The sequence below is a fragment of the Schistocerca nitens genome, chromosome 1, assembly GCF_023898315.1.
Source record: "Schistocerca nitens isolate TAMUIC-IGC-003100 chromosome 1, iqSchNite1.1, whole genome shotgun sequence".
Classification (NCBI taxonomy): Eukaryota; Metazoa; Arthropoda; class Insecta; order Orthoptera; family Acrididae; genus Schistocerca; species Schistocerca nitens.
Window position 1 is genome coordinate 430,783,954 of NC_064614.1, and position 26,932 is coordinate 430,810,885.

The window sequence follows — 26,932 nt, forward strand, 5'->3', positions numbered from 1 at the left end:
CGCTACAAGCATCGCTCTGTTGTCCACTGTTGCGCCTGTCACAGGACATAACAGAAAGTCACACGATATCAAACACAGAGAATAAAATGCACTCACTGCAGCTACCGACTACAGTCTTCAACATCTCACAATAGCTACTGACGATTGTCAAAAGGTTTGTCCATCAGTAACGTAGCATATTTATAACTAAACACGGTTCACTAATTGACACTTCCTTGTGATAGTTAAGGACACTTATACAACTTAATGTTCTCAACGTGTTGTAGGCTATGATATTTGCCAGATTATATTCACTGTCTTATCTTTCAATTATCTGATTAGCCAACATCCCTATGATTTCCTTGTTCACTGCTTCTCTCTTCGCTAAAGGTATTGCATACGATTTGCTGCGAAATGGTTCATGTTCCTTGACTTTAATTTTGCAAACACATCCTTTAATTAATCCAGGTAATTTTGAAAACAGGTCAACTTCGCGTCTCAGCACTTCCATTTATTCCTCTCTTTTTGCTTCTGTCAAGTTCACTGACGTCTGAATCTTGATTCGAATACCAGTCAGAGCATCTTCACCATTATTCTTCTCTCGCAGAGCAGGATCTTCCTCAGAATCATCATAAGTGGCCAGTTCCTCTTCTCCTCGGAAACGCATTAGCCTCATCTTCACACACGCAGCGCCCTTATTTTCTTCATTAATAAATCCTTTAAACATTATCTTCTTCTCGACATTATTTATTCTCCTCCGCAGACAACCCTTTTCAAATTCAATACTGCACCTCATTTCAGTCAACAAATCGATTCCAAGAACTAATCCGACATTAAGACATCCAACAATTAATACGCTCTGCTCATACTCGTATTCATTGATTCTAAACTTCAATAGAGCTTGACCTTTAATGGTTTTGCTTCTATTACCTACAGCACTGACAATACGTACGCCGTTCACGGGGAATGTTGGAAATGCCACCAGCTTATTTAATTGTGAAAACTGATTTTCTGAAATTGCACTCCCTTCGCTCGCTGAGTCCAGTAGTGCGTCCACAATAATTCCACATACATCCACCTCTACAAAAGGCATTAAGATTTCTTTGAACATTATTTTCATCCTCTTGATACAAATCGTCTTTAATATCATCTACTCACTCACACTTGATTGCGTTAATCGCTACGTGCGACCCATTTCTTGTAACTTGAGTTTCGGAGCGGGTCGTCTCCGAAACTTGACTTCGTTTACCGGTTAACGTTCCTGTGGATTACGCTTTGGGCTCCTTTCTTGTTCCGGGGATCTTTGTTGTCTTCTGTTTTCTTAATACTGTGATCGATCTGAGTACTGATTGTAATTAAATATGTTCGGTGCATAATACTCATTTCTTCTTTGTTTTCCGTCACCTCTTCTATCAAATCTGCTTGGTCTTCCATGAGTCATAAACTCTTGTCGCGGTGGGCCATTACTACGCGAATGACGATCGTCATTATTTCTATCGCGCTGTTCGCGTTCATGGTTAAGTACATCAATTCTATCGATCATTAGGCAGGTCTGCTCGATGTTCAATTTTGGACTGAGTGCTAACTTTTCACGTATCGCGAAAGGTAGCTTCTGTAACAAAATTAATATCAATTCCTCTTCCTTGACCGGATCATCAAGATAGGCATTTCGTTCCAAAATTTGTGCATATATTCACGCATTGTTCCATAATCTCTTGCGTAGTTCGGCGGTGTAAGAATCTTTGATTTTACATCCCATTGTTTTTCTCGCGACCAAAATTTACTCAAGAATGCAGATTCAATTTTCTTTGTACTGTGAATAATTTTCTGAAACACTGATGCCCCAGATATGTGCTTCGCCTTTCATGTGGCTAATGCACGTATCAATTTTCGCACGTTCCGTATAATGTCTTGGAAACGCATGTTCAAATTGCTTAATAAAGGCAACTGCATGGATACCTTGTTTCGGATCGTAATCTTGAAAGTTGCGTACACTCAATCCATTATCTACAATAACTTGAGGTACGTTAACCATACTGTTATCAACTTCGCGTAACGCTGCATTGATTTCATGACGTATAAGGTCTTTATTGACATTGTTCAAATCATTTTAGGATGACATTACCTTTTGGCGAATTTCGCCTGATTCGGTACTCAGTTCAGTACATTGCGTCTGTACACCTTGAACCTACTTAACAATTGTTTCTTTGTTGCCTTTACATGTAGTCTTAATCTTAAAAATTTCATCGTTTTGAGCCTTATCTGTTTCTTGAACTTTGTTAACTAACGTGCTCGATTGTTTACCTTGTTCAACTTTTGTGCTAAGGTCTTGCATTTTATTTTCAAGTTCTTCATGTTTGGTATCACATTCCTTTTGGAGCTCCTTATGTTTCTGATTAAGTGAATTAGTGAGCTCAGTTCGCAAGTTAACCATTGAATTTGATAAATTCTTTATTTCTTCATTGGCGTTCCTACTTTCCTGTTTGATTTCTCTCAGCATCTGCGCTATCAAATCGTTAGTGCTAACGCTCGTTCCCGTTTGTGACTACGCACTGGTGTTGAACAAGGCGTCGTTGAATCGAAACTAACTACACCACTTTCTTCCATTACATTAAGTGTGGTATTCTCAAGTCCAAACTCGCATTCTACATTGACTAAAGCATTAACTTGTCCCTCCTCATTAAGAATTTACTGTTGTTTTGCGTTGTGTCCGCCATGTTAACAATGTTCACAAAAATCACTGTCCGTTAATAATTAATTGCAACACTTAATTTAAAAGATCATATTATAAGTTTCACAGTCTCTAACATAGTTCCGAGGTCCTTTCCTAATTTCTCCTGTGCAACGTGGAAAACAATTAGAAACGAAGCGCCGCGGTCACAATTAGCTGTTTCACTCACCGTTTGTTGTGTCGTCTTTTCCGACGATCCGAAGATTGCGAAGGAATCGACGTCCGACACACGCGGCGCCAAATATAAGCTCCCGTCTCCTTGGAGATTATATGGGTTAATTAATGATTATTACGTTACAATCCTCTTGTAATTGACCGTGTATATCGAGACTTCGTTCATTGTTAAATGCAATGGTGTGATACTAACTGATGGAGACGCATTAAGAACTGGTAAAATTCAATTTATTTCCTTTATCACACTGCACAAACATAAACACACTATTATTCAAACTGTGTGCCTCTACTATTAAACATAGAGATAAATCCTTCGCTACGCAACCGCCTATGGCTCACGCAGCCTACACCTTCCACAGCCTCTCAACAACTGCTTCTTTAGCGACTCTCTGCGCCACTGGGCATTGTCGCCCTCCAAAGAACAACCACTTCTAGATACTAAACACCAGTACCCTCACAACCAGAATGCATCAACACTTGAACTTTCTAAAAATCCGTACTCATTTGGTTCCCCACAAACTGAACGCCGAACAGCGCAATACCCGAATGGTGCTGTCTTTGAGTCATCTGCAATGTTATGATGAGGAGGAATATGGCTCTCTGTCGAGTATTGTCTTAGGTGACGAAACATCGTTTCACTATTTTGAACCGGAAAGCAAGCATCAGAGCAAGCATTGGAAGCATGCGACTTCACCACCTCCAAAGAAATCAAAGGCCGTGCACACCAGTTCTGGTAAGTTCATGATGTCCTTTTTTGACCACAAGGGTCCACTGTTTTTCGAGTTCCTGGATTGGCGAACCAGTGTTATCAAGCCGCTTTACAGAAACTTACAAGAGCCACCAAATCGAAACTCTGAGGCATGTTGTCCAATGGCGTTATCCTTCTGCATGATAATGCCTGCTACACACTACACACCGCCAATGAGGTCAAGACGACATTGCAGCAGTTTCGGTTGGAAACGCTGGAAGATCCACTGTATAGTCCCGACCTTTCACAATGTGACTTTCATGTGTTTGGACGTCTAAAACAAGCTCTTCGCGGACATCGATTCGCAACGGACGACGAACTGCCTGGCTCCAACAGCAGCCTATTAGCTTCTTCGAGGATGGAATCGATCGGCTAGTATCGCAGTGGGATAAATGTGCCAACAGTTTTGGCGACTATTTTTGAGTATTTGTGCTGCGTATAACTACATTTTTGAGTTAATAAAATCGTTACCGTTACTTTACAATAGTGACCGGGTTTCATTTGAATGCCCCTTATATTTCCGTCATCGCTTCTTCCATGTATAGATTGAACAGTAGGGGAGAAAGACGGCATCATGTCTTACACCCTTTTTAATCCGGCCACTTCGTTCTTATTCTTCCACGCTTATTCTTTCCTCTTGGCTCTTGTATATGTTGTATATTACCCGTCTTTCCCTATAGGTTATCACTACTTTTCTGAGAATGTCGAACATCTTACACCATTTGACACTGTCGAAAGCTTTTTCCAGATTGACAAATCCAAAAAATAGTGTCTTCATTTTTCTGAAGTTTTACTTCCTTTATCAACCGCAAAATCACAACTGAGTCTCTAATGCCTTTACCTTTCCTAAAGCCAAACTAATCGCCCTGTAAAGGATCATCAATTTTCTTTTCCAATTTTCTGTGTATTATTTTTGTCAGCAACTTGCATGCATGACCTGTTAATCTTATTGTGCAATAGTTCTCGAACTTGTCTGCTCTTGCAATCTTCGGAATTGTGTGGATGATATTTCCCCGAAAGGCAGATAATACATCGCTAGACTCATACATTCTACACACCAAGACGAATCGTCGTTTTATTGCCATTTCCTAAATTGATTTTGGAAATTCTGATGGAATGTCATCTATCCCTTGTGCCTTATTCGACCTTAGGTCTTCCAAAGCAGTTTTTATTTCTGATGGCAATACTTGATCCCCCATCTCTTCTACATCGACCCGTGTTTTTTTCTTTTGTCACGTCATGATACAAGTCTTCTCCGTCATAGAGACCTTCAGTGTACCTTTCCACCTATCGGTTCTCTCCTCTGCTTTAACAGCGGAATTCCCATTGAACTCTTGCTTTTAATTTCACCGAAGGTTGTTTTGGCTTTTCTATATACCGAGTCAGTCCTTCCAACAATCATTGCTTTTTCGATTTCTTCACATTTTCCATGCAGCCGTTTCGCCTTAGATTCTCTGCATTTCCTAAAAAATGGCTCTGAGCACTATGGGACTTAACATCTATGGTCATCAGTCCCCCAGAACTTAGAACTACTTAAACCTAGCTAACCTAAGGACATCACACAACACCCAGTCATCACGAGGCAGAGAAAATCCCTGACCCCGCCGGGAATCGAACCCGGGATGCATTTCCTATCCACTGTATATTATTCCTAAGTGACTGTATTTCAGTAGTCCTGAATCTCCTTGAGCATTTTTATACTTCCGTTTTTTAATCGATCCACTGAAGTATTTCTCCTTTTACCTACGGTTTCTTTTTAGTTATCTTCTTCGTACTTATTTTTATCTTTCCAACTTAAGTGATTGCTCTTATTAGAGATGTCCATTCCTCTTCATCTGAACTGCCTACTGAGCAATTCACTATCGCAGTATCTATAGTCTCACAGAACTTCAAACATATCTCTTTATTCTTTAGTAGTTTGGATTCCACTTCTTTGTGCATTGTTTTTCATGACCAGTCTCTTAAACTTTAGCCTACTCTTAATCACTACTAAATTGCTGTCTGAATCTACATTTCCTCCTGGGGAGGCCTTAAAGTCCAGTATCTGATTTCGTAATCTCTGCTGGACCATGATGTAATCTAGTACTAATCTTCCCGTATCTCAAAGCTGCTCCAAGTGTACTTTCTCCGCTTGTGATTCTTGAACAGAATATTTCGCTATTATTTGCTGAAATTTATTGCAGAACTCCATTTGTTTTTCTCCTCTCTCACTCCTAGTACCAAATCCACATTCTCCCATGACCCATATTGCTATTCATTCGCCTACAACAGCACTCCATGATGCCTGACTATTAGGTTTTCATCTGCCTTCACATACTGAATTATCCGCTCAGTATCCTCGTATACTTTCTGTCTCTTCATCTTCAGCCTGCGACCTCAGCATGTATGCATGACCTATCGTTGTCAGTGTTAGTTTGCTGCAGATTCTGAGAAGAACATTTCTGTCACTGAACTGTTAACACTAAGTCACACTTTGCTGTACCTTCTGCTGCTGTTGAGATTACCCTATACTCATCTGACGAGGAATCGTTGCCTTCTTTCCATTTCACTTCACTGACACCCCTATATCTAGATTGAGTCTTAGCATTTCTGGCTTCTCTACTACGTTGAAACTTTTGACATTCCACGCCCCGATTAGTAGAACGTTATCCTTTCGTCAGTTATTCTATCTTTTTCTCATGGTCAGTTCCCCCTTACCAGTCCTCTCCCATAGATCCGAGTGGGAGACTAATCTGGAATCTTTGGCCAATGGAGGGCTCATCATGACACACTTCAGTTACAGGACACATGTCCCGTCGATACACATTATGTGTCTTAAATGCAGTGGTTTCCATTGTCTTCTGCATCCTCATGAAGTTGATCATTGCTGATTTTTCCACCTATAGGGACTGTTTCCCACCCTAATGGCAAGAGAGTGCCCTGAAAGTCTGTCCGTCCTTCCACCCTCTTTGGCAAGGCCGTTGGCTTAACGAGGTTGTCTTCTTATGCCGGAAGTATTCGGCCGCCCCTGCTGACGAGTTTTACTGAAAATGTAAACGGTGGTGAGGTACGAATCTAGGACCGAAAACGTTTTGATTATTAATCAGCGACGCTACTCCTAAGAATTTTATTTCATTCATTGCTTCAAGTGATATGTCACCTACAGAGTTGTCGAACAGCAATGGATCTCTTCGTCTATTTTTTGCGCGCTGTGATTTATTTACTTCCATGGTAACTGCAAGTCCCTGCACCAATTGTTGATCCTCTGCAGCCCTCCTTTCACTTCGTTACAGCCTTCTGGCGTTGCAACGATCCTATAGACAACAATATCTTCGCCTTCAACGTCATCCACTTAATAATTAATACAAATTGTCAATAGTAACGGCCTATAAAACTGACTTTGGGTACTCTGGGCATTACCTTTACGTCTATCGATTATGCTGTCTTAAGAACGAAATGTTGAATTCTACCTGCAAGGACGTCCTTGTATGCAGCCACGAATGTGGTACCACACTAAACGACGTTGTGGAACTGTAGCGAATACCTTCCGGAAATGAAGGAAAGCGGCATTATGCCTTAGCATGTTTCTCTATGTCATTCTGAATGCCATGCACGCACAGAGTGAGCTGATTATCCAAGATCTGCAGCATTCTTGTTGATTTTTAAGGAAGAGTGTTTCTTTCTCCAAGATCATAAAAATGCTAGACAATAAAACACGTCCGATAAACCTACAACTGACTGATGCCATGTGTTGTTGTTGTTGTGGTCTTCAGTTTGAAGACTGGTTTGATGCAGTTCTCCATGCTACTCTGTCCTGTGCAAGCTTCTTCATTTCCCAGTACCTACTGCAGCCTACATCCTTCTGAATCTGTTTAGTGTATTCATCTTTTGGTCTCCCTCTACGCTTTATACCCTTCACGCTGCCCTCTAATACTAAATTGGTGATCCCTTCATGCCTTGGACTATGTCCTACCAAGCGATCCCTTCTTCTGGTTAAGTTGTGCCACAAATTTCTCTTCCCACCAATTCTAGTCAACACCTCCTGATTATTTATGTGGTCTACCCATCTAATCTTCAGCATTCTTCTGTAGCACCACATTTCGATAGCTTCCATTCTCTTCTTGTTTAAACTATTTATCGTCCACGTTTCACTTTCAGACATGGCAACACTCCATACAAATACTTTCAGAAACGACTTCCTGACACTTAAATCTATACTCGATGTTAACAAATTCTCTTCTTCAAAGAGATTTTTCTTGCTATTGCCAATCTACATTTTATATCCTCTCTACTTCGACCATCATCAGTTATTTTGCTTCCCATATAGCAAACCTCTTCTATTTACTTTAATTGTCTCATTTACTAATCTAATTCCCTCAGCATCACCTAATTCAATTCGACTGCATTCCATGATCCTCGTTTTGCGTTTGTTGATGCTCATCTTATATCCTCCTTTCAAGGCACTGTCCATTCCGTTCAGCTCTTCCAGGTCCTTTGCTGTATCTGACAAATTTATTATGTCATCGGCAAACCTCACGGTTTTTATTTCTTCTCCATGGATTTTAATTCCTAGTCCGAATTTTTCTTTTGTTCCCTTTACTACTTGTTCAATATACAGATTGAATAACATAAGGAATTGGCTACAATCCTGTCTCACTCCCTTCCTAACCACTGCTTCCCTTTCATGTCCCTCGACTCTTATAACCGCCATCTGGTTTCTGTACAAATTGTAAATAGCCTTTCGCTCCCTGTATATTACCCCTGCCACCTTCAGAATTTGAAAGAGAATATTCCAGTCAACATTGTCAAAAGCTTTCTCTAAGTCTACAGATGATAGAAACGTAGGTTTCCCTTTCCTTAATCTGTTTTCTAAGATAAGTCGTAGGGTCAGTATTGCCTCATGTGTTCCATAATTTCTATGGAATCCAAACTGATCTTCCCGCGGTCGGCTTCTACCAGTTTTTCCATTCGTCTGTAAAGAATTCGTGCTAGTATTTTGCAGCCGTAGCTGTCAACGCCTGCTTTCTTTGGGACTGGAATTATTATATTCTTCTTGAAGTCTGAGAGTATTTCGCCTTTCGTATAAACCTTGCTTAGTAGATGGTAGAGTTTTGTTCTAATGGAATGTTGTCTACTCCCAGGGCCTTGTTTCGACTTAGGTCTTTCAGTGCTCTGTCAAACTCATCACGCAGTATCATATCTCCCATTTCTACTTCATCATTTTCCATTTCCATAATATTGTCCTCAAGAACTTCGCCCTTGTATACACCGTCTATATACTCCTTCCACCTTTCTGCTTTCCCTTATTTGCTTAGAACTGGGTTGCCATCTGAGCTCTTGATATTCACGCAAGTGGTTCTCTTTTCTCCAAAGGTCTCTTTAATTTTCCTGTAGCTCATCAGTGTTTTCGCGTTCTTTAAACCTGGCCTCTCCTCAGACCTTTCAGTCGGCGTTACTCCGTCAGTGCCGCACTATAATTGGTGTCGTTCACATAAAACGGATTCACTAACAGCACACTGTCAGAATGCTTTTGAGCTTTACGGTTTGTCTTACTCATCTTCGTTCGGAGAGCTGCGTATAAGGAGTTGACTGCTTAGATACGGTACTCTATAAATTGTCTCTTGTCACACTTGCAAACCAAACTTTTTCCTACGTTTCTTAACATTCCTTGTAATACTCATAATCACTGATGCTATCACAGATGGCTGCCTACTTGACATTAACTGACTAGAAGAGTTCGGGTCTGTTAGTTGTTACGAAGTGCGCGGCTCGTGATCTTGCGGTAGCGTTCTTGCTTCCCGCGTACGGGGTCCCGGGTTCGATTCCCGGCGGGGTCAGGGATTTTCTGTGCCCGAGATGACTGGGTGTTGTGTGTCTTTCGTCATCATTTCATCCTCGTTCACTCGCAAGTCGACGTAGTGGCGTTAAAGAACTTGTGGAGGGGCGGCTGAACCGCCCCGCGGGGGCTCCCGGCCACCAATGCCATACGCTCAAAATAATAATAGATGTTACGAAGTCTAAGACATTGCCTTATCTGCTCCAAGTAATTCTCAGACAAGACCTTCAAAATGATTATTATACTGGAATTCGTTTCTGCGGCACCAGTTTTTGCAGCGTGATTCTCGCATTATATAGATGTCGATGTATAGCCCCCCCCCCCCCCCCCCCCCCCGCCATCACCACCTCCATTACAACAGCATGATCAGGAAACTTATTCATGGTATTCTGCAGGTGAAGTCTGAAATGCGTTGGTACTACTATAGTCACTGACACAGGTGGTCTACAAAACCAGCCTATTACCGTGTGTGACATACCTTAATGCTTACTTTTCCCCAGACTATCTCACAGTGGGAATCTTGCAATAAGCTTTCAATTAAGAGTTCTTTAGGGCAAGTAGGCTACAATCACTGGCGCGTAGGCTATCTCGCGTTGTATATTCCTTTGTGGGTTTAATATTTCGCTGTTGTTCATTTTCGGTTTCTTCTAGCTTTCTGTTCCTAATACTAAGTGGGTGTTACGAGTGTTGCGTTTTGTTAAGCAAGACTAATTCCTTGACGTTACCATGGATGCGCGTGGAGGTTACTAATACACATCGACTTTTTTGTGATGTGCAAGACCGAGAGTTCTCGTCCGAGAGCAATGTTGCTGATCTATCTTCGATTGTAAAATGTTTTCTGACATCATAGAAATGTCGAAATAGTGCCACATGATTTGTAAGTCAGTACTCTCAGGTTAAGGATTAGTCATTTCTACATAGTATTACAAATTACGAATTTTTCTGCTGTTTTTGACACAAATGAGAAGAACACGTGCTGATGTTGTAGACTCGCAGAGTAGTGCAGATCTGGATTGTAATGTATGATTCAGAATGGGGGAACAAATTTATTGTATGATAAATTTGAAAAACAGAGATGATCTGTTAATGCAAGTACTGATTTCTAACTTCTTTCGTATATATGAAATGGTGTTTAATGAAAAGAAAATAGTAAAAACTTTGAAATATTTTATAAAAACTTTATCAAACGATGTATTTATACAGATGTCACATGTATTTTATGCATACTCTACACATATGTACAATCGTAAATCTCTATAAAAACTGGCGTTGTATCTACCGATTTATGTAATAAATAACTAGTCGGTCGTAAAATGAGTTTGAAGAGTTAAGTGAAATACATGTGTACTGAATAATAATTGTATAAAAAAATAGATAAATGCACAATTATGAGAATACGTACAAGAAATTATAGTTCTTAATACGCACATACATAAAGTGAAACGTTCGGTGGATAAATGAGTATTAGGGTGTGACGCAACAGAACGAAAGAGAGGTTATGGCTCTGCCACGTCGCACTCGGGCAGCCATCTGTAAGCCGGCCCAGCAGCGTCACTGCCCAGCAAGCACGGTCGTCCCAGCTGTGGTCTCCTAGCAACCACGAAACCCTGCTGTGAGTGCCCCGGACAGGAACAGGGCGCGAGATTCAAGGCGAGGTCGCAGGCACCAGGCCGGGAACATCACGCGGGCGACGGGGTCGCCTCCTCTTCCCGCCGCTGCTGCCCCTCCCTCTTCGCTCCGCGGTTCAGGTAAACAGCAAACCTGCAGCAAACAGTAGGAGATAAAATCTCGTATCCACTGCATCCATACTACTACATGAATCTGTTTATGTACAAAGCCCGACAAAACTATACAACACCCTCGAGAATTCTAATTCACAGGCACCAAGGTATAATACGAGCATGCGTACTGACGGGGTTATAATATTACTGACACATCTGTCGCGGTCATCGACGATCTTATGGAGTTCAGGAGGGCTGTTCGTGCACCCTATGTTTCGACTCTGCAGGCAGTAACTGTGCTGAGTTCTAGGGTAGAAATATGCCCGCCGCCGTCGGTTCGAATCCTGCCTCGGGCATGGATGTGTGTGATGTTCTTAGGTTAGTTAGGTTTAAGTAGGACTAAGTTCTAGGGGACTGATGACCTCAGAAGTTAGGTCCCATACTGCTCAGAGCCATGCCCCGCCAACGAGTACAGCTTCACCCATCTGCAATCTCATTGTGGGCCTACGGGAAGCTGGATGGACTATCTATCGATTGCCGTAATGTTGGGCACAATTGAACGCTGGTGTGTACTTGTTTTCAACTGTGGTCTTTGGAACATTCCCACACCTATTGACCAGGCTCTGGACGTTCCTAAAGATCGTCGCATTGTGCGAGCAGCTGTGGCCCCCTGAAAACCATCCAAGCATGAAATAAGGGCACCTGTTGCACTTGATATGACACGAGAAACCAGTGGGAAACGACAGCTTGCAGTATAATTAAGATCAAGTGTGCCTCTGGGTAGGCTACCACTGGCACAACGACACCGCCGAGCGCAGCTACTCCAGAGTCGTGAAGGAGTTGACTGGAGAGTGGCATGGCACTCTGTTGTCTTCACTGAAGGGCGTGGGCTCTGTGGGCGAGTGTTGGACATACACGTGTATGAAGTGGACCTGGTCACCTGAGTATTCAGGAGTGCATTGGTCCACGACACACAGGTTCCATCCCAGGGTTCGTGGCGTGTGTGGGTCTGTTATAACTGACAGTCACATTTTGTGTTTCTGTAGGCTAAAGTAACCAGTGCCCGTTAAATTTACAGCCTGCTGTTTCTTGGACAGGAAAGCGCCGTGCTTCTTCAGCAGTAAAATGCACATCCACATACGGATATTGTGACGGAACGTGCCCTTTCTAGTGTCCAACAACTGTCCTGACCAGCAAGATCACCAGATCTCTCACCAACTGAACAGGTATAGAACACGATGAAACAGGAACACACGCGTTTTCCAAGGCCTGCAAGAATCTTTACCGCATTGCACCAAGAGGTACAAGATAATTGGGACCGTTTATCGCAGGATGCCACTCGGCACCTTCAGGATCTTTTGCATGTGAGAATACACGCCTGCTTTACCGGGAACTTGGGCATATATTCGTCCTGTATCAGTTACAGAATAAAGAGCATGTTATACATAACTGTACCGTTATATCGCGTTAACAGTATCCCATCCCAGAGTAAAACCTAAAAATTATTTAATTTTTCGGAGGAGATGATGCTATTTAGTATAATTCGACATTTTTAGTCCTATTTGTCGGCAACACCTCCCCGATTTCTCATAGACTAGCTTTCTCTATTAGTACCTGATACGACAGATAAATGAATCTAAAGTTTGCAAGATGACAATTAGTTCAAGACTCTGTCCCTGACCTACTGATGAGCCAAATGTATGTTTTGACTTTTTTCGAACTTCTCGTCTTGCTGTAGGTGTCTATCGTCTGAGCAGTTTCAGCTACAAACGCTTGCGCCAGGTGGCTGGGCTCCACGCAGGCCGGGCTCCCAGACTGGCCACTGTCATCATCATCATCTCTATAAATAGAGTAAACCACAGGAAGATAACGCGGAAGACAAGCATGGCTACCTGACGCAGTACTGTCAGCTGGCAAACGTTGGCCACAACCAAAAACAAATTACTACTGGCCGTTGCAGGCAAGACGATAAACACTAGTCTCCCTTTACTCTGCTATGACTGACGCACCTTATCATCGTTCGTATTCGCATACACTTTCTTGTTAAAAGGTTCCTCTTCGCTTTCTGGAGGAGCACTGAGGGTCGTCAACACGTAGAGATACACACAGTTCCCGACGCACTACCATCCTCCCTAACGACTTTCGCAATGAATGAAACAAGATTAGATTTACACATCTGTGAACAAGGTTATACGCAAGCGAAGAACTTCGCGTCGTCTGCAATGATGAGACACTTAACTCTGTCAGTGGAATGACAATGCCAAGCGTGAGATAGGCGGTTGTTACTAAAAATATATATCTGTGGCTGTTCAACCAGCTTCAAAATTTAATTTTCACACACTGCATTTCAATGATTGTTCTAATCGTGTTCCATAATGAAGCTGCAAGCAAGAGTCTTACAAATGCTTCCAACATAGAGTCCACCAAGACTGTGCAAGAGCATTGCATTTCAGCCTAGTAGGACGTTTGTAAACATTTCTTTCAATCAAACCAGAAACTCCACAGAAGACAACTAAGTCCCCACTGACTTGTCGAATACAGATGGACTACGGAGTTACGTCCTCTGAAAGTGTCACCGTTTCACGGTGCGTTCCATGAGGTGAATAGTACAGAAAGTATGACATGTCGTTATTCCTGACATCTCACAACCGTAGACTAGGATATATTGGTGTAAGAATACTCACAGCAGCATAGCGAGGTCGAGTGCCATGATCCCCGCGGACAAAAGGTGGAAGGCTCCAGGGAAGTAATCGATGGTCGCCTTGAAGACGGCGTTGTAGATGGGAGGCCCCGCCAGAGGAGTCAACGCCTCCAGGGTGACCGCCAGCGCGAACACCTGGCCTGTGGACACACGAAACGGACGGGGCGCTGCCCATCAGACTGTCCACGCGTCAATCACATATACACCTTGCGACTCAAACAAGTAACCATACGGAAGTTGTTCCTCAATCTTGGTAGTACTGAAATCGGATACAGTCAGTGAATAGACTTAGATCCTAATCTTCTGTATTAACATATTCCACACCGAAAGTGATCTGGTGGTTATTCCCTGTCTTAAACTAAAGTCTGCCATTTCTCAAGGTTCAATACCTGCAATGATAATACTGTTACTGTTCTGTAGTGGGCTCAAACATTTTTGCAGAATTTTTGATTAAAGGTTGAGTGAACCTTCATCGCTACATCTTTTATCATCCGTTCTGGCTGTGGCATCTATCTGAAAAGACGAGGAATTCGGCTATCACTTTTGGCATAAATGGAACAGTGGCGTTCGACATTAATAGTGAAGGAAACACCAATATCGAAAAGGAGGTTTCCTGGCTATACTAGTCGTGTTGCCGTGTACCACTGTAAATTCTTCCAACGTTTTGGCCACATTCAAGGTGTCCATATTAGATAAGCGAGTACTAATAACACAGACGCAGTCGAACGCCTCGAAGGGTATTTTGCGAAGGTACCTCATTCTTCCATTACATTTCACATTAATATTTCATACATGCAATGTATGAAGTGCACCCTAGCAAGAATTATGTTACTCAGTGTCAGTACCCTCTCATTACGGTTATAAAAAAATAAGTAGAAGGTTGAAGCCATATTTTGACAGTTTTTTAGACGAATTGAAAAACTAACCAAGTATAAATTTCTGTACAAACAATTCTTCATTCACTGGAATACAATTGTTCTTTTAACACACTTTATGGTGTTTTCTGTCTCGCACCTTCGTGACTCCAAGTAGATTCCTCTTCGTAAAATGCTTATTTCCTTCTTACATTTTCAGATTCTTTACGTTTTTCCCATTTATAGTTGGTCAAAATTTTCGACATATCAATTTAGAATCAGTCATTACAGATAACATTTTTTATGGCAAACTGTAATTCTCGGCAGAGAATTGTTCGTTACTATACTTTTCGGCATCAGACTTTGATTTGATGGATCTCTCCATGATATCTTCTTCTGTGGCATTGTCTTCTTTTCAGAGGTGCACTTACATTCAATAAGTTATTTGTTGTACATCTTATCAACATTGGCTCTCAGTGAAATTATTACTCTGTACGGCGTCCTCTAGTAAAATGTGCTAGCCCCTGATGGCTACAGTTTTTCACAAATCATTGCCGGTACTGCTAAGAGCCTCCTCAAGTCTTATCTTATTAGTACACTTTAACATGCTGCATCCTTCTGTAGCATTACGTCTGAAATGCTTCGATCTCTTCTTTTGCTGTTGTCCTACAGATCACGATTCACTTCAATAAAACTCTGCACTCCAGAAGTACATCACAGAAATTTCTTTCTTCAAATAAGATACATGTCTCATACTAGAGGACTTCTTAAGATGTGTTACCTCTCCTCGCACTAACTTATGATCTGAGTCGATGCCTACTCCTGGGTATGCCTTACACTACAACATCTGATTTTGAAATCTGTGTCACATCATGATGTAGTACAGCTGGTATCTCTTTGCGTCTTCTAGGCTTTTGCAAGTACACCTCCTCCTCGTGAGATTTTCGAATGGCGTATTCGATATTATTCGCTAGAATTTACGGCACAATTCAAGGAATCCTTCTCCTGCCTCTTTCCTATTGAGGAGCTCCTATTCTCTCATAACATAATTCTGTTTTCCTGTACTAAATAGTTCCAATACTCTATGGTTATTAATAATTCTTCTCATTACTGCATACTAAGTTACGCGTTCAATTCTCTCATGTGTTCTCTTCATCTCGTCATATTCTGCTAGGAATGTTGGGATGTATATCTCAACTGTAGTCGTTCGCATTCTTTCGGTTTCGATTTTAATGAGAATAGCGATATCGCTGAATTTTTCACTGTAACGTCTTCGTTGTCCTACATTCCTACAATGAAAAAATCCTAATCCTGATCCTGATATACTGTCTTCTATTGCTGTTCATATTACCCTATATTCGTCTGGCAATATATCATTATTTTGTTTTCATTACAACTCCCAAGGTACTACTAGGCCTAGTTTCTAGCATTACATTTGTCTGTTCAGACTTTGCAGCTTCCGTAACAGCCTCATATGCTCCAGATTCGAATTCATAGAAAGTTATCATCTCTCTGGTTTTTCGCTCTTGTTGCCATGGTGTTCTAACGTTAAGCAGTACACTGTAATCCACTGCTATAAAGGAGAGTGTTTCTGAGCTGCACTCACCTATCTCGTCCTTGGCGACCAGCCTCGTCAGCATCGCCCTGGCCAGAACCCAGATCAAGGCTCCGAAGCAACTGATGGCTCCGCCTGCAAACAAATCAGAACACATTTCATTCGCGGGAGACCTGTAGCGCCGGACTGGCGGAGTGGTGGCCATGGCGAAGAATACAGCTGCACGATGCTTCCTCTGAATATACTCTGTATAATAATACTCGTACAAAGAAACACAAAAAACATATAAAGCTTGCAACATAGAGGAGGAAGCTTCATGGCGTAAACATTGGATTAATATAGGCTAGGAGTCGGGAAGTGGTTGATGTTAATGACAACAAGCCATAGACAATAAAACGTCGCGGGATAGTTGACAACTTACCCAGAAACATAAACCAGGACTCTGGTGATATGGCATAAATTATGGAGGCAGCGATCTTGCAGGAGAAGGTGATGAGGGCTATCCAGCCGTCGCCCAACTTGAGCCACCGCACGAACACCATCACGCCCACCAAGGTTCCTGCAAAGATGGAACGTGTTGTGTTGAAACAGTAACTCACTTGTTCATCGATCGAGTGAACCAGTGTAAATGTATGTCGATCATTGCCTGGTATTCGTAATTGGAATCTAAGAACGCCGAATATTTATAATCTTATTGAAAGACAATCTGTTCTACAGCAACTAGCAACAAAACTGGAAATATGTTTCTAATTCACAAGACTTTTACTCATCTTATCTTAACACTATAAAATAATACTCATTAAATTGAAAACAAAACCGGACACTATTACTAAGCAGAACCTGTGAACTGGACAAGACACGAAGAAATTCTCATGTAATTGCTGGATGCCCAGTTGCGGTTGCACATCGTATGGCTTTGAGCACAGTGAGAGAATTAACTATTTCCAGATCGATCTACGATTATGTCAACTGAAGTAGTTTTAATGTTAACTGTATTTACACTTCCCTTAAATGAATAGCAAATACTTCAGGACGTAGGTGGAAGCAGAAGTAATGCGTAGTGCCTCACCTACAGCAGTGGTGCCATTGTTGAAGAATCCATACAGAAGGTTCTGGTCTATCGTCCAATGGAATTTGGCGTTCACGAACTGGTAGTTGGCTATGCCTTCTCCTGAAAACATATAACACAGTATTACGATTCGTATTTTATACGATGTTGCTTCCTACATGAGTTTCTAGGCTAGGTTAATTAAACGTCTCTTTGTAATTAATCTTTTCTTGCAATATTACTAAATCGCAATGTTAAAGTGTTGTAAATAATTTGAATAGCTGTTTACCCTGCTAATAACACGAAAGCAAGTGACTGAAAATGTTAGTGATTGTGTTCAGTCACCTGCCTCTATATTCTACACTAATTCATAGTTAAACAAAACAAACCACTCCTTGGAAACTGATGGATGGAAAGAAAGAGAAGAGACGCACAAGAAATTATCCGTCAAGAGATAACGAAGTAACAGTAAGCATAGTTAGGGAAGTGCTACGTCCTTCAGAAGAAGAGATTCCAATGAGTTGATTCGAGACGATCTTAAGGAATTTTATTACAAAGAACGCTACTTTCTGCATTTTTTTCCGACTGCATGATGATCGCTGTCACGAAATACTATATTGGTTCAAATGGCTCCGAGCACTATGCGACTTAACTTCTGAGGTCATCAGTCGCCTAGAACTTAGAACTAATTAAACCTAAGGACATCACACACATCCATGCCCGAGGCAGGATTCGAACCTGCGACCGTAGCAGTCGCTCCGCTCCAGACTGTAGCGCCTAGAACCTCACGGCCACGTCGACCAGCAATACTATATTCTCTAAACGTTATTCCCTTGTGAAGAAGAACTTCAGCGTTGCGACCTTGTAGACATCTATGTAGGGAGTACGTGTTAAATAGCTTAACGTTCCGAACAATTTTCTGCAGTAAGGTAGACTTGGTGCGTATCTGCTGAATCGAGCTTGAAATTATCTGGAAAAATTAACTGAAAAGCCATATGGAAATTCTCTTCGATGTTGTTCGCTTTCAGCCGGCCGGCGTGGCCGAGCGGTTCTAGGTCCTTCAGTCCGGAACGGCGTTGCTACTACGGTCACAGGTTCGAATCCTGCCACGGGCATGGATGTGTGTGATGTCCTTAGGTTAGTGACGTTTAAGTAGTTCTAAGTTCTAGGGGACTGATGACCTCAGAAGTTATGTCCCATAGTGCTCAGATCCATTTTTTTTTTTTTTCGCTTTCAGAACCAATATTACTGTAACAAAAACGGGTTCGTAGGTTTCTTTCGATGGCGAATGCGTCGATTGGCTATACCTTGGGAGATGAGGACACCAGTGACGACCACGAAGATGACGATGAGGATGGCTGAGCGCCCGTGGTGAGGCCGCTTCATCAGGGACGTCTTGAGCGCGTCGCGCACCAGCTGGGGGCGGAAGATCCCCTTGCAGCAGCCGCAGCTCTCCTGAGCACATGAAACACGTTTACGTCAGTTTTCGGTAAACCTGTTGCAATTTCGTATGACTTACAGTGGGAGTTGGGTTCATCTCGAGGCCAGCAACTCACGTCTTGAGACGGCGTGTAGGGCGCAGTTGTCTCCTGCAGCAGGAAGATGGAGTAGAGCAGACAGAGCAACATGAAGCCGGCGGCCAGCGCGAACATCCCGTGGTAGTTGAGGGCCGAGTACAGCGGCGAGGACAGCCCTGACGCCACCATCTGGGCCGAGTACATCGAGGCGTCCAGGATGCCCAGTCTGCAAGCAGCACATCCTCGATGTCAGAAGAGATCCACTCAGAAGGCTCTACTAGCTCTGCGATGGAAATGCCGGTTTCCGGCCCATTACACTTAGATCACAATTCCGCCTGTGCCACTGCTATAGTTTGTATTCGCATGAGGTCTTAGTTAACACAGTTGCACGCCACTTCCAGTGTAAATGATATTTTTATTAACACGGTTAGTTTGCTACAGGCCATCTGGTTTGTCGAGTCGTGTTCGAGAAATAGTGTGTGATAAATTTACAACTGAAGCCGGATTCTCAATCTTATCAGTATGATCGTCAGTTCCGTTGGTTTATCATATCAGACCTTATGGTACTTTTATGCCATACCGGTGTCGTTACGTGCATTTGCTTACAATGAGCCTAAGATACTACATAGTACTCAATTACATTGATGAGCAACTAACGCAGACTTTGACATTATTATGACAATACGACCATAGTGTCTCCAGGCGATTCATAGAGAATGTTTCGGTTTAATAATGGGAGATTAGTTCCATAGACTTAATACAATATTACATACTGGACCTTAGATAAATAATTTCTAGATCAGTCGGCTTCCATCGACTTTACCAAAACAATAGACTACAAGTAATTGCCAGCCATTATGTCAGAAGCGTCAAATATTGTAGCTTTATATATGGTATAATATTTATTGTACAAGTGTAAGTTAGCAACATTTTTTCTCCATATGTGTAATATTATACCAGTTCGCTTGCATATTTTACTCGATATGAGATTGCCATTAACTATGGGTGCCTAGTCAATTGATCATTTATTTGACTGACACTGGATAACACCACGTATTAACATTTGCTGTAGTGATGTACGCCTGCGAGTTACTATGAGCTGGATGCTGGCGGCAGGGTGCCGTGACTGTTTCGCGTTCCTGTGACAGCAGTGGTTGGCAGAAGGCTGGTTAGAAAATTCGCCGTCGTGTTCAACTGAGATGGGTGTTTGACTGCTCTAAAGGGAACGGAGCAGAGGCAGCGATTTTAAAGCCCAGATGGCGGCCTCCCCATGGCGAGGCTGATGAGGGAACGCGAGACGCACTAATGCCGCCAAACAAATCAGGGAAAACAGCCAGTCGCTGGAAGATGGCTGTGAAGAGCGATAGCGTCTTCCAAGACAGGGACACATGCTTTTAGTGCAAAGCAATGCGCAGAGGTCACAAACGGCGGATGCGAGCTGACCCATCGCAGATCTTCTCACGAGAGGCACTGAGCAACGTTTCCTCCCAGAAAGCAGAGAAGTGAAGTTGACTCAATCGTAGGGGGAGTTTTAGACTGCTCTGAAACAGTGTTCTCTGCGTAGTATGTACTGCTGGCCATTGACTGTCAGCTTTATGACTCGTATAGTGGGAGGCATTGCTTTTGTAACGGGCGCGGGGATTCGTTGTAGGAAGCACACAGGCAGATGCTGTAAGCCTCGGAGTGAAAAGGCGACTCTCCTGCTGATGTCAATAGAGGACACGTCACACTTGGAGCAACTTACATACATCGCTGAAAACAGCAAGAGAGAGTTTCACTGTTAGAATTTTCGAAACGCCGATTTCGCGATTAGGAATGAATCAAATCGTTTATCTGTAAACAGAGTGACGATTCTTTGCTTCTCTGTAAAGTGCTTACTTACGAACTAATACCTGAGTTTAGTTTCTATTACTGGCTTATGAGCAAAGAGAAATCTCGAAGATATCCATTCAACATTCTCGACCTCCTAATTAAGTTAGAGTAGAATATCATCATGCCTAGATACCTCAACTAATGTATTCCTCTAAGTATAGGTTGTCAATGGTCTTTTTCAGTACGGTAACACTGACAGAGACGAAAAAAATTAATTCGATCTCAAGTTGCACCCACTCAATTAATAGCCTCGTCTAAATGAGTATAATACGTATTAAACAATGAGCACCTACCTGAGCTCCTTCTGCCCCACAGGGCTGATGTCAGCAATGTAGACATTGGCTACAGCCATGAGGTTCATCATGCCGCCACTGAAGGTGGCCACTATGGACGGCATCAGCAACCACTCTGGCGCTAGGTCTGGAATCGCAGACAGCCCAGAGAACAAGCCATAGCTGATGGCGTTCCCTGAAGGAAAAGGGTAATTTGTAGAATCGTTCGCTATCATTAGCATGACGTTGTTCAGGGTTATATTATTCATGACAGCTCTTAATGTATTAGTGACTGCAGTGGGCGTAAACTGTGAAGTAATGCCAGTTTGGAAAACATGTTTGAATAGTGAGAGACAACTACTCTGGACATACCGGCAAACGACCAGATGAAGATGGGACGCCGTCCAAACTTGTCGCTCCAGCTGCCGATGAAGAGTGACACAGCGGCTGGCACGACTGCCTCGATGATGCCTTTCCAGGTGGTGAGCGTGCTGGAGTAGGCGCGGTGCTCGTTGGTGCACACGTCGGGGTCGCTGGAGCCGCACACGCGATCCAGGAAGAGCCCGCTGACCACCGAGTGTGTCGTCACGTAGGAGAACATGAAGAGCACCACCAGCGGCTCCACCGTCGGGCGGATGCGCCACCACTTCACTGCAACACGACGCACTTTCCTGAATTGCTGAGTATATAACCGTGAGCCCGAGACAAGGAATTAAAGAGACTTGTGGCTTCGTCACCACTGAGAAAGGTAGAGACCCAACTATCATCGTCAAAAGCGATGCCGAGTGTTTTGGGGACTGCCACGGTGAGGTGACAGATTACGCATGTAAAGGGCAAACCGTCACAGAGGGTACTTCCGGAATCTACTCACGATTTTATGGGAGGCCGTGAAGACGAAGCATTTCGGGAAGCCGTCAAAGAGTGTGTTTGGTCGCACAGCCAAGCTCGAACTAAGTCTGCACCGCACACAGACACACATGCTGATTGTCTGGAATTTTGAATTTGACCTCGACTTCAAAATCTCCTGACGTGGCATTCAGCAACGTCTTCCTGTTACCTCGGAAGAAGAAAGCATTGCATAGCAGGTCTTTCCAAAATGGCGAAGAGGTGGTTTTAAGGTGTATCGGTTCCTGACGGCCAAAATACAGGCTTCACCAACCAAAGTCTCCACCAAGTCAATCATATTTGCGTAACATTTGTCGCACTGCAGCGTGAATGTGAAGGTGTAACAGCTTGATTTCTTTAAGATGATTACTAAAACTTTATGACTACCCACAGTATTAATATCTGCTTAGTAAAGGATTTCATTTCAAAGCGCTGCTTGCTGTTGTTGTGGTCTTCAGTCCAAATACTAGTTTTATGGAGCTCTCCATGCTACTCTATCCTGTGTAAGCCTCCTCATATCAGAATAACTTCTGCAATTTACATCCTTTTGAGCCTGCTGACTGTATTCATGTCTTGGCCCCGTCGCAAATTTCCCCTCCCCCCCTTCTCTCACATACAAACACACTGCTCTCCAATAGTAAACTGGTGATCTGTCGATTTCTCAGAATACGCCGTATCAAATGATCCCGTTTCTTAGTCAAACTATGTCACAAATTTCTTTTCTCCCCAGTTCCGTTCAGTACTCCTCATTACATACACGATCTACTCATCGAATCTTCATCGTTCGTCTGTAGCACCACATCTAAAAAGCTTCTATTCTATTCTGATCGGAACTGTTTATCGCCCACGTTTCACTTCCATACATGGCTACTCCAGATAAATACCTCCATCAAAGACTTCCCAACATTTTAATCTACTAGTACAATCACTGTTAACAAAGTTCTCTTCTTCTGAAACGCTTTCCTCGCAACTCCCAGTCTACACTTTATATCCTCTCTACTCCAGCCGTCATCAGTTATTTTACTACCCAAATAGCATAACACTCTTACTGATTTTAGTGTTTCGTTTCTTCTCTAATGTATTCAGCATCGTCTGATGTAATTCGACCAGATTCGATTACCCTTATTTTGCTTTTATTCATGTTCATCTTATTCCTTTTTTTCAAGACACTGTCCATTCCATTCAATAGCTTTTCCAATAATTACAACGTCATCGGCATTCCTCGGTGTTTTTACGTCTTCTGCCTGAACTTTAATTCCCTCTAAAAAAATCCCTTAGGATTCCTTTACCGCTAACTCAATGTTCAGACTGAATAACATCGGGCAAAGGCCTCAACCCTGTCTCAACCCCACCTCAATCAGTGCCTCACTTATAACTACCCTCTGGTTCTTGTACCAGCTGTAAATAGTCTTTAGCTTCCTGTATTTTACCTTTGCTGAATGTTTGCTCGAAGAGAAGTCGATGGGTTAATATCACCTCGCATGTTTCTACATTTCAAAAGAATCTATAGTTATCTTCCCCGAAGTTGGCTTCTACAAATGTTTCCACTCTTCTGCAAATAATTCGTGCCGATATCTTACAATCATAACTGATCAAACTGATAGTTCGCTAATATTTACATCTGTTATCATCTGCTCTCTTTGAAACTGGAGTTAGTCCATTCTTATTGCGGTCAGACGGTATACCACCTGCCACATACATCTTGCACAATAGGTGGAATGTTTTTGAAGGGCTCCTCTCCCAAAGACATTAGTACTTCTGACTGAATTCTATCTGCCTCAGGGACTTTGATTCTGTTTAGGTCTCTCAGAGCTCTGTCAAGTTCTTCTCCAATTATCAAATCTCCCATTTCAATTCTTTTTGCGTCCTCTTCCGTTTCTATAATATTTCCTTCGAGTTCATTTCTGTTGTACAGTCCCTCTGTATAGTCCTTTTACCTTCGAGCTTGTCCCTTTTTTGGTTAGTACTGGTTTTCCAATCCGAGCTCCTTATACTCATTCAGTTGCTCCTATTTTCGACAAATGCTCTTTAATTTTCCTATAGGCTGTATCTTTCCCCTAGATAGATATATTTGATAGCCTTTCATTTGTCCCCTAGCCATTCCTGTTTAGTCATTTTGCATTTTCTGACAATCTCATTTTTAGTCGTCTATATTCCCTTTCGCCTGCTTTATTTGCTGCGTTTTTATATTTTCATGAATTAAATTCGATGTCTCCTGTGATATCCAAGGATTTTAACCAGACCTTTTCGTTTACCATTTGATCCTCCACTGCCTTCAATATTTTATCTCTGTCCATTCGTCTTCTACAGGATTTACTTCCCTTCTTTAAGGCCGTCGTTGCCTAATGTTCACTCTGAAACTCTCAACAATCTTTGGCTCTTTCAACTTATTCTCGCCCCGCCTCCTTAGTTTCTTAGATTTTTACAATTTGTTCAGTTTTAATCTACAGTGAATGATCAATAAATTGTGAAATTTATTTCTTAAATTCAGTTTTACTGCTATAGTCATAAATGTTCTAGCTAAAGCAACATATGTGAATTACTGCTGGATCAAGATTCGAACCCGGATTTCCCTCCTATCGCGAGTGCTCACCTTAAGACTGAGGCTGCGCTAGCAGGCGTGCCGGACCTACCCAAACTTCTGTATATCACAACTTAGCTATTTATTCTCATCATTTTTTATTCATTTAAGTAACTTTGTGACATATGGAAGTTTGGGTCGCTCCTGAGGGCGTTCTAGGATAATTCTAGTGGAGAGGCAAAGCCGGGTTCGAATATTGTTTCGGCAAAATTTTTCATATGTTGGTTTTAGTAGTACATCTGTATCTCTCACAGCTAAGTTGCATTTCAGAAATTAATTTGAATATTTGAAACTGTATTTCTGTATCAAATATAAACTATTCAGAGTCCACATCGGCGCCTGGATATGTTCCTAAACTCCGTCTTACAAATTCATAAAGTACCTGAAATCTTCCTGAGTCTCCATGTCTTTTCCACCGATGATTCGTAAACCAAGTGTTAACGATGATTAAGTAATACACTTTGCAACATTTTACCACATGGTTTCCTTTTTGATTCCTTACCTCTAGTACATATCTTCCTACTATTTTTCCTTCTCTTCCTTTTCCTACTGTCGGATTCCAGTCCCCCATCACAACTGAATTTTCCTCTACATTAACTACGTGACTAATCTATCTTTTCATCATCTGCCGAGCTAGATGGCATATAATCTTGCATTACGGTGCTGGGTGGGGACTTCATATCTATATTGGCTGTGACAATGCGCTTATTGTGCTATTCATAGTAACTTACTGGGATCCATATTTTCTTACTCATTATTAGTTTTACGCCTACATTACCTCTATTTGATTTTCTATTTAGAACCCTGTACTCGCTGGACTAAAAGTTCTGTTTCTCCTGCCACCGGACTACACTAATTTCCATTATATCTTCACCCTACCAGTTTCCCGTTTTAAATTTTATAACCAATCTTCCCTATTAAGGGATGTAAGATTCCACTCTCCAACACGTAGAATAGCGGTTTTGTTTTTCCTTATGACGACATCCCCCTGAGTACGAACTACTCGGAGATCTGAGAGGGGACTATTTTATCTTCGAAATATTTTGCCCAAGAGGATAGTCTTCATTTAATCATACACTAGAGATGCATGTCCCAGGGAAAAATAATGACTATAGTTTGCTCCCGCTAACAGCCGTTCGCAGTACCAGCACTGCAAGGCTGTATTGGCTTATGTTATAAGGTCTGATAAGTCACTAACTCAGACTGCTGCCCCTGCAAGTGCTCCAAGTTTCATAATTTGTATCCTTCATCGACTCACATGCTATCCGGAGGAGAATCCTTCATTCAGTTTTTAGTTAATGTGCTTTTCAATGCAAGCTCTACTATATTGTTGTGGTAAGTGCAGTTTAGAGCGAGTTTGATTAACATTTACCATATGTGAACTAACATCTCTCCTGTTTTCGCTTATGATTTGAAGTACAGTGAAACCTGAGCTCTGAGAGAATTATTTTAATTCTGGGTGAATGTTTCCACTTCATTTCATATAAGAAGAGCCAATTAGACTAGGAGGCGGCAGTCTGTGTGACCCGATAGTAGACTTAAATCATGAGCTGCCAGGAAGTAATGTCCCTGTTGTTGCACAGACGTGTACCTACAGTCCAGGGTGGCAGGGAGCTGTGATCGTTAGAGGAGGTCTATTCTCGTATACTGAACTTTGACATTTGGCTCGGCTAAAATCAACACTCCATTCCTTAACAGCTGTGAAGGACCCCGAAAGAGCCCCGCCAACGTCTGTTTGTGAGTGACTGTTATATCTGGAGCTAGGAGAGGCGACACCTGTGCCCCTCCCCTCCCACCGAGGTGGGAACGCAGCCCGCGTGACACGCCTAGACACACACTCACCTGCGGGTGGTGGAGAGTCTTCTGCAGGCTCATCGTCCACGCTTCTCTTCTGATCAGACATCGCTTCTTTCGGAGCTGCGAGGTCAGCCGTAGACTTCATCGTGGCGGTTATCCAGTACTCTGATAAGCAATAAAAAAAATATGAATGCAACATGACTTTCAACAAAGTGATTTCTGGCACGCTGATAACCACGATTACGGGATACAGCTCCGTTATAACACATGCGTGAACAAACTGTGGGTAGGGTAATTGTATTTCGTCCTATGTGAACAAAGATAATCACTTCGTAAACTGAAATATAAATTAAGCATCACTTTCTTCTTAGTAACACAAGAAAATCTTAAGTGTTTTTGGAAAAAGTACTCAACAGGGATTAAAAGTTAAAAAACGATAAGGTGCGTTCAACACAGGGAAAAAGTCGTCTTGAATCATTCAGCGTTTCAATTGGTAACATTAACGCTACGTTATCCTGATAATTTTCGTCACTAATTTTTCCACTATAATCTCGGCAGCGTTCCTAATTGGTAAAATTTTTCTGGTGGAGAAATTCGATTGACACTGCTATTACGTTTATTATTATTATTATCCTACTATTATTATAATACTCGAAATATTTTCTCTAAGAAGGAATTGAAA

General features: G+C 42.2%; 2 protein-coding genes across 2 annotated transcripts in view; both read right to left on the reverse strand.

The window, feature by feature from the left end:
• LOC126250952 (proton-coupled folate transporter-like) overlaps nt 1-26,932 on the reverse strand; it is an 83,370-nt gene that overhangs the window by 54,237 nt on the left and 2,201 nt on the right. The gene's annotated exons all lie outside the window — the stretch shown is intronic.
• LOC126252311 (proton-coupled folate transporter-like) lies at nt 491-26,395 on the reverse strand. The gene is made up of 10 exons (XM_049953231.1): nt 26,296-26,395; nt 21,360-21,638; nt 21,009-21,183; nt 18,883-19,069; nt 18,634-18,781; nt 17,348-17,449; nt 16,700-16,837; nt 16,330-16,524; nt 13,853-14,009; nt 491-734 (listed from the first exon to the last, which is right to left on the reverse strand). Exons 1-10 carry the CDS (start codon nt 26,393-26,395, stop codon nt 491-493), a joined length of 1,725 nt encoding a protein of 574 aa, XP_049809188.1.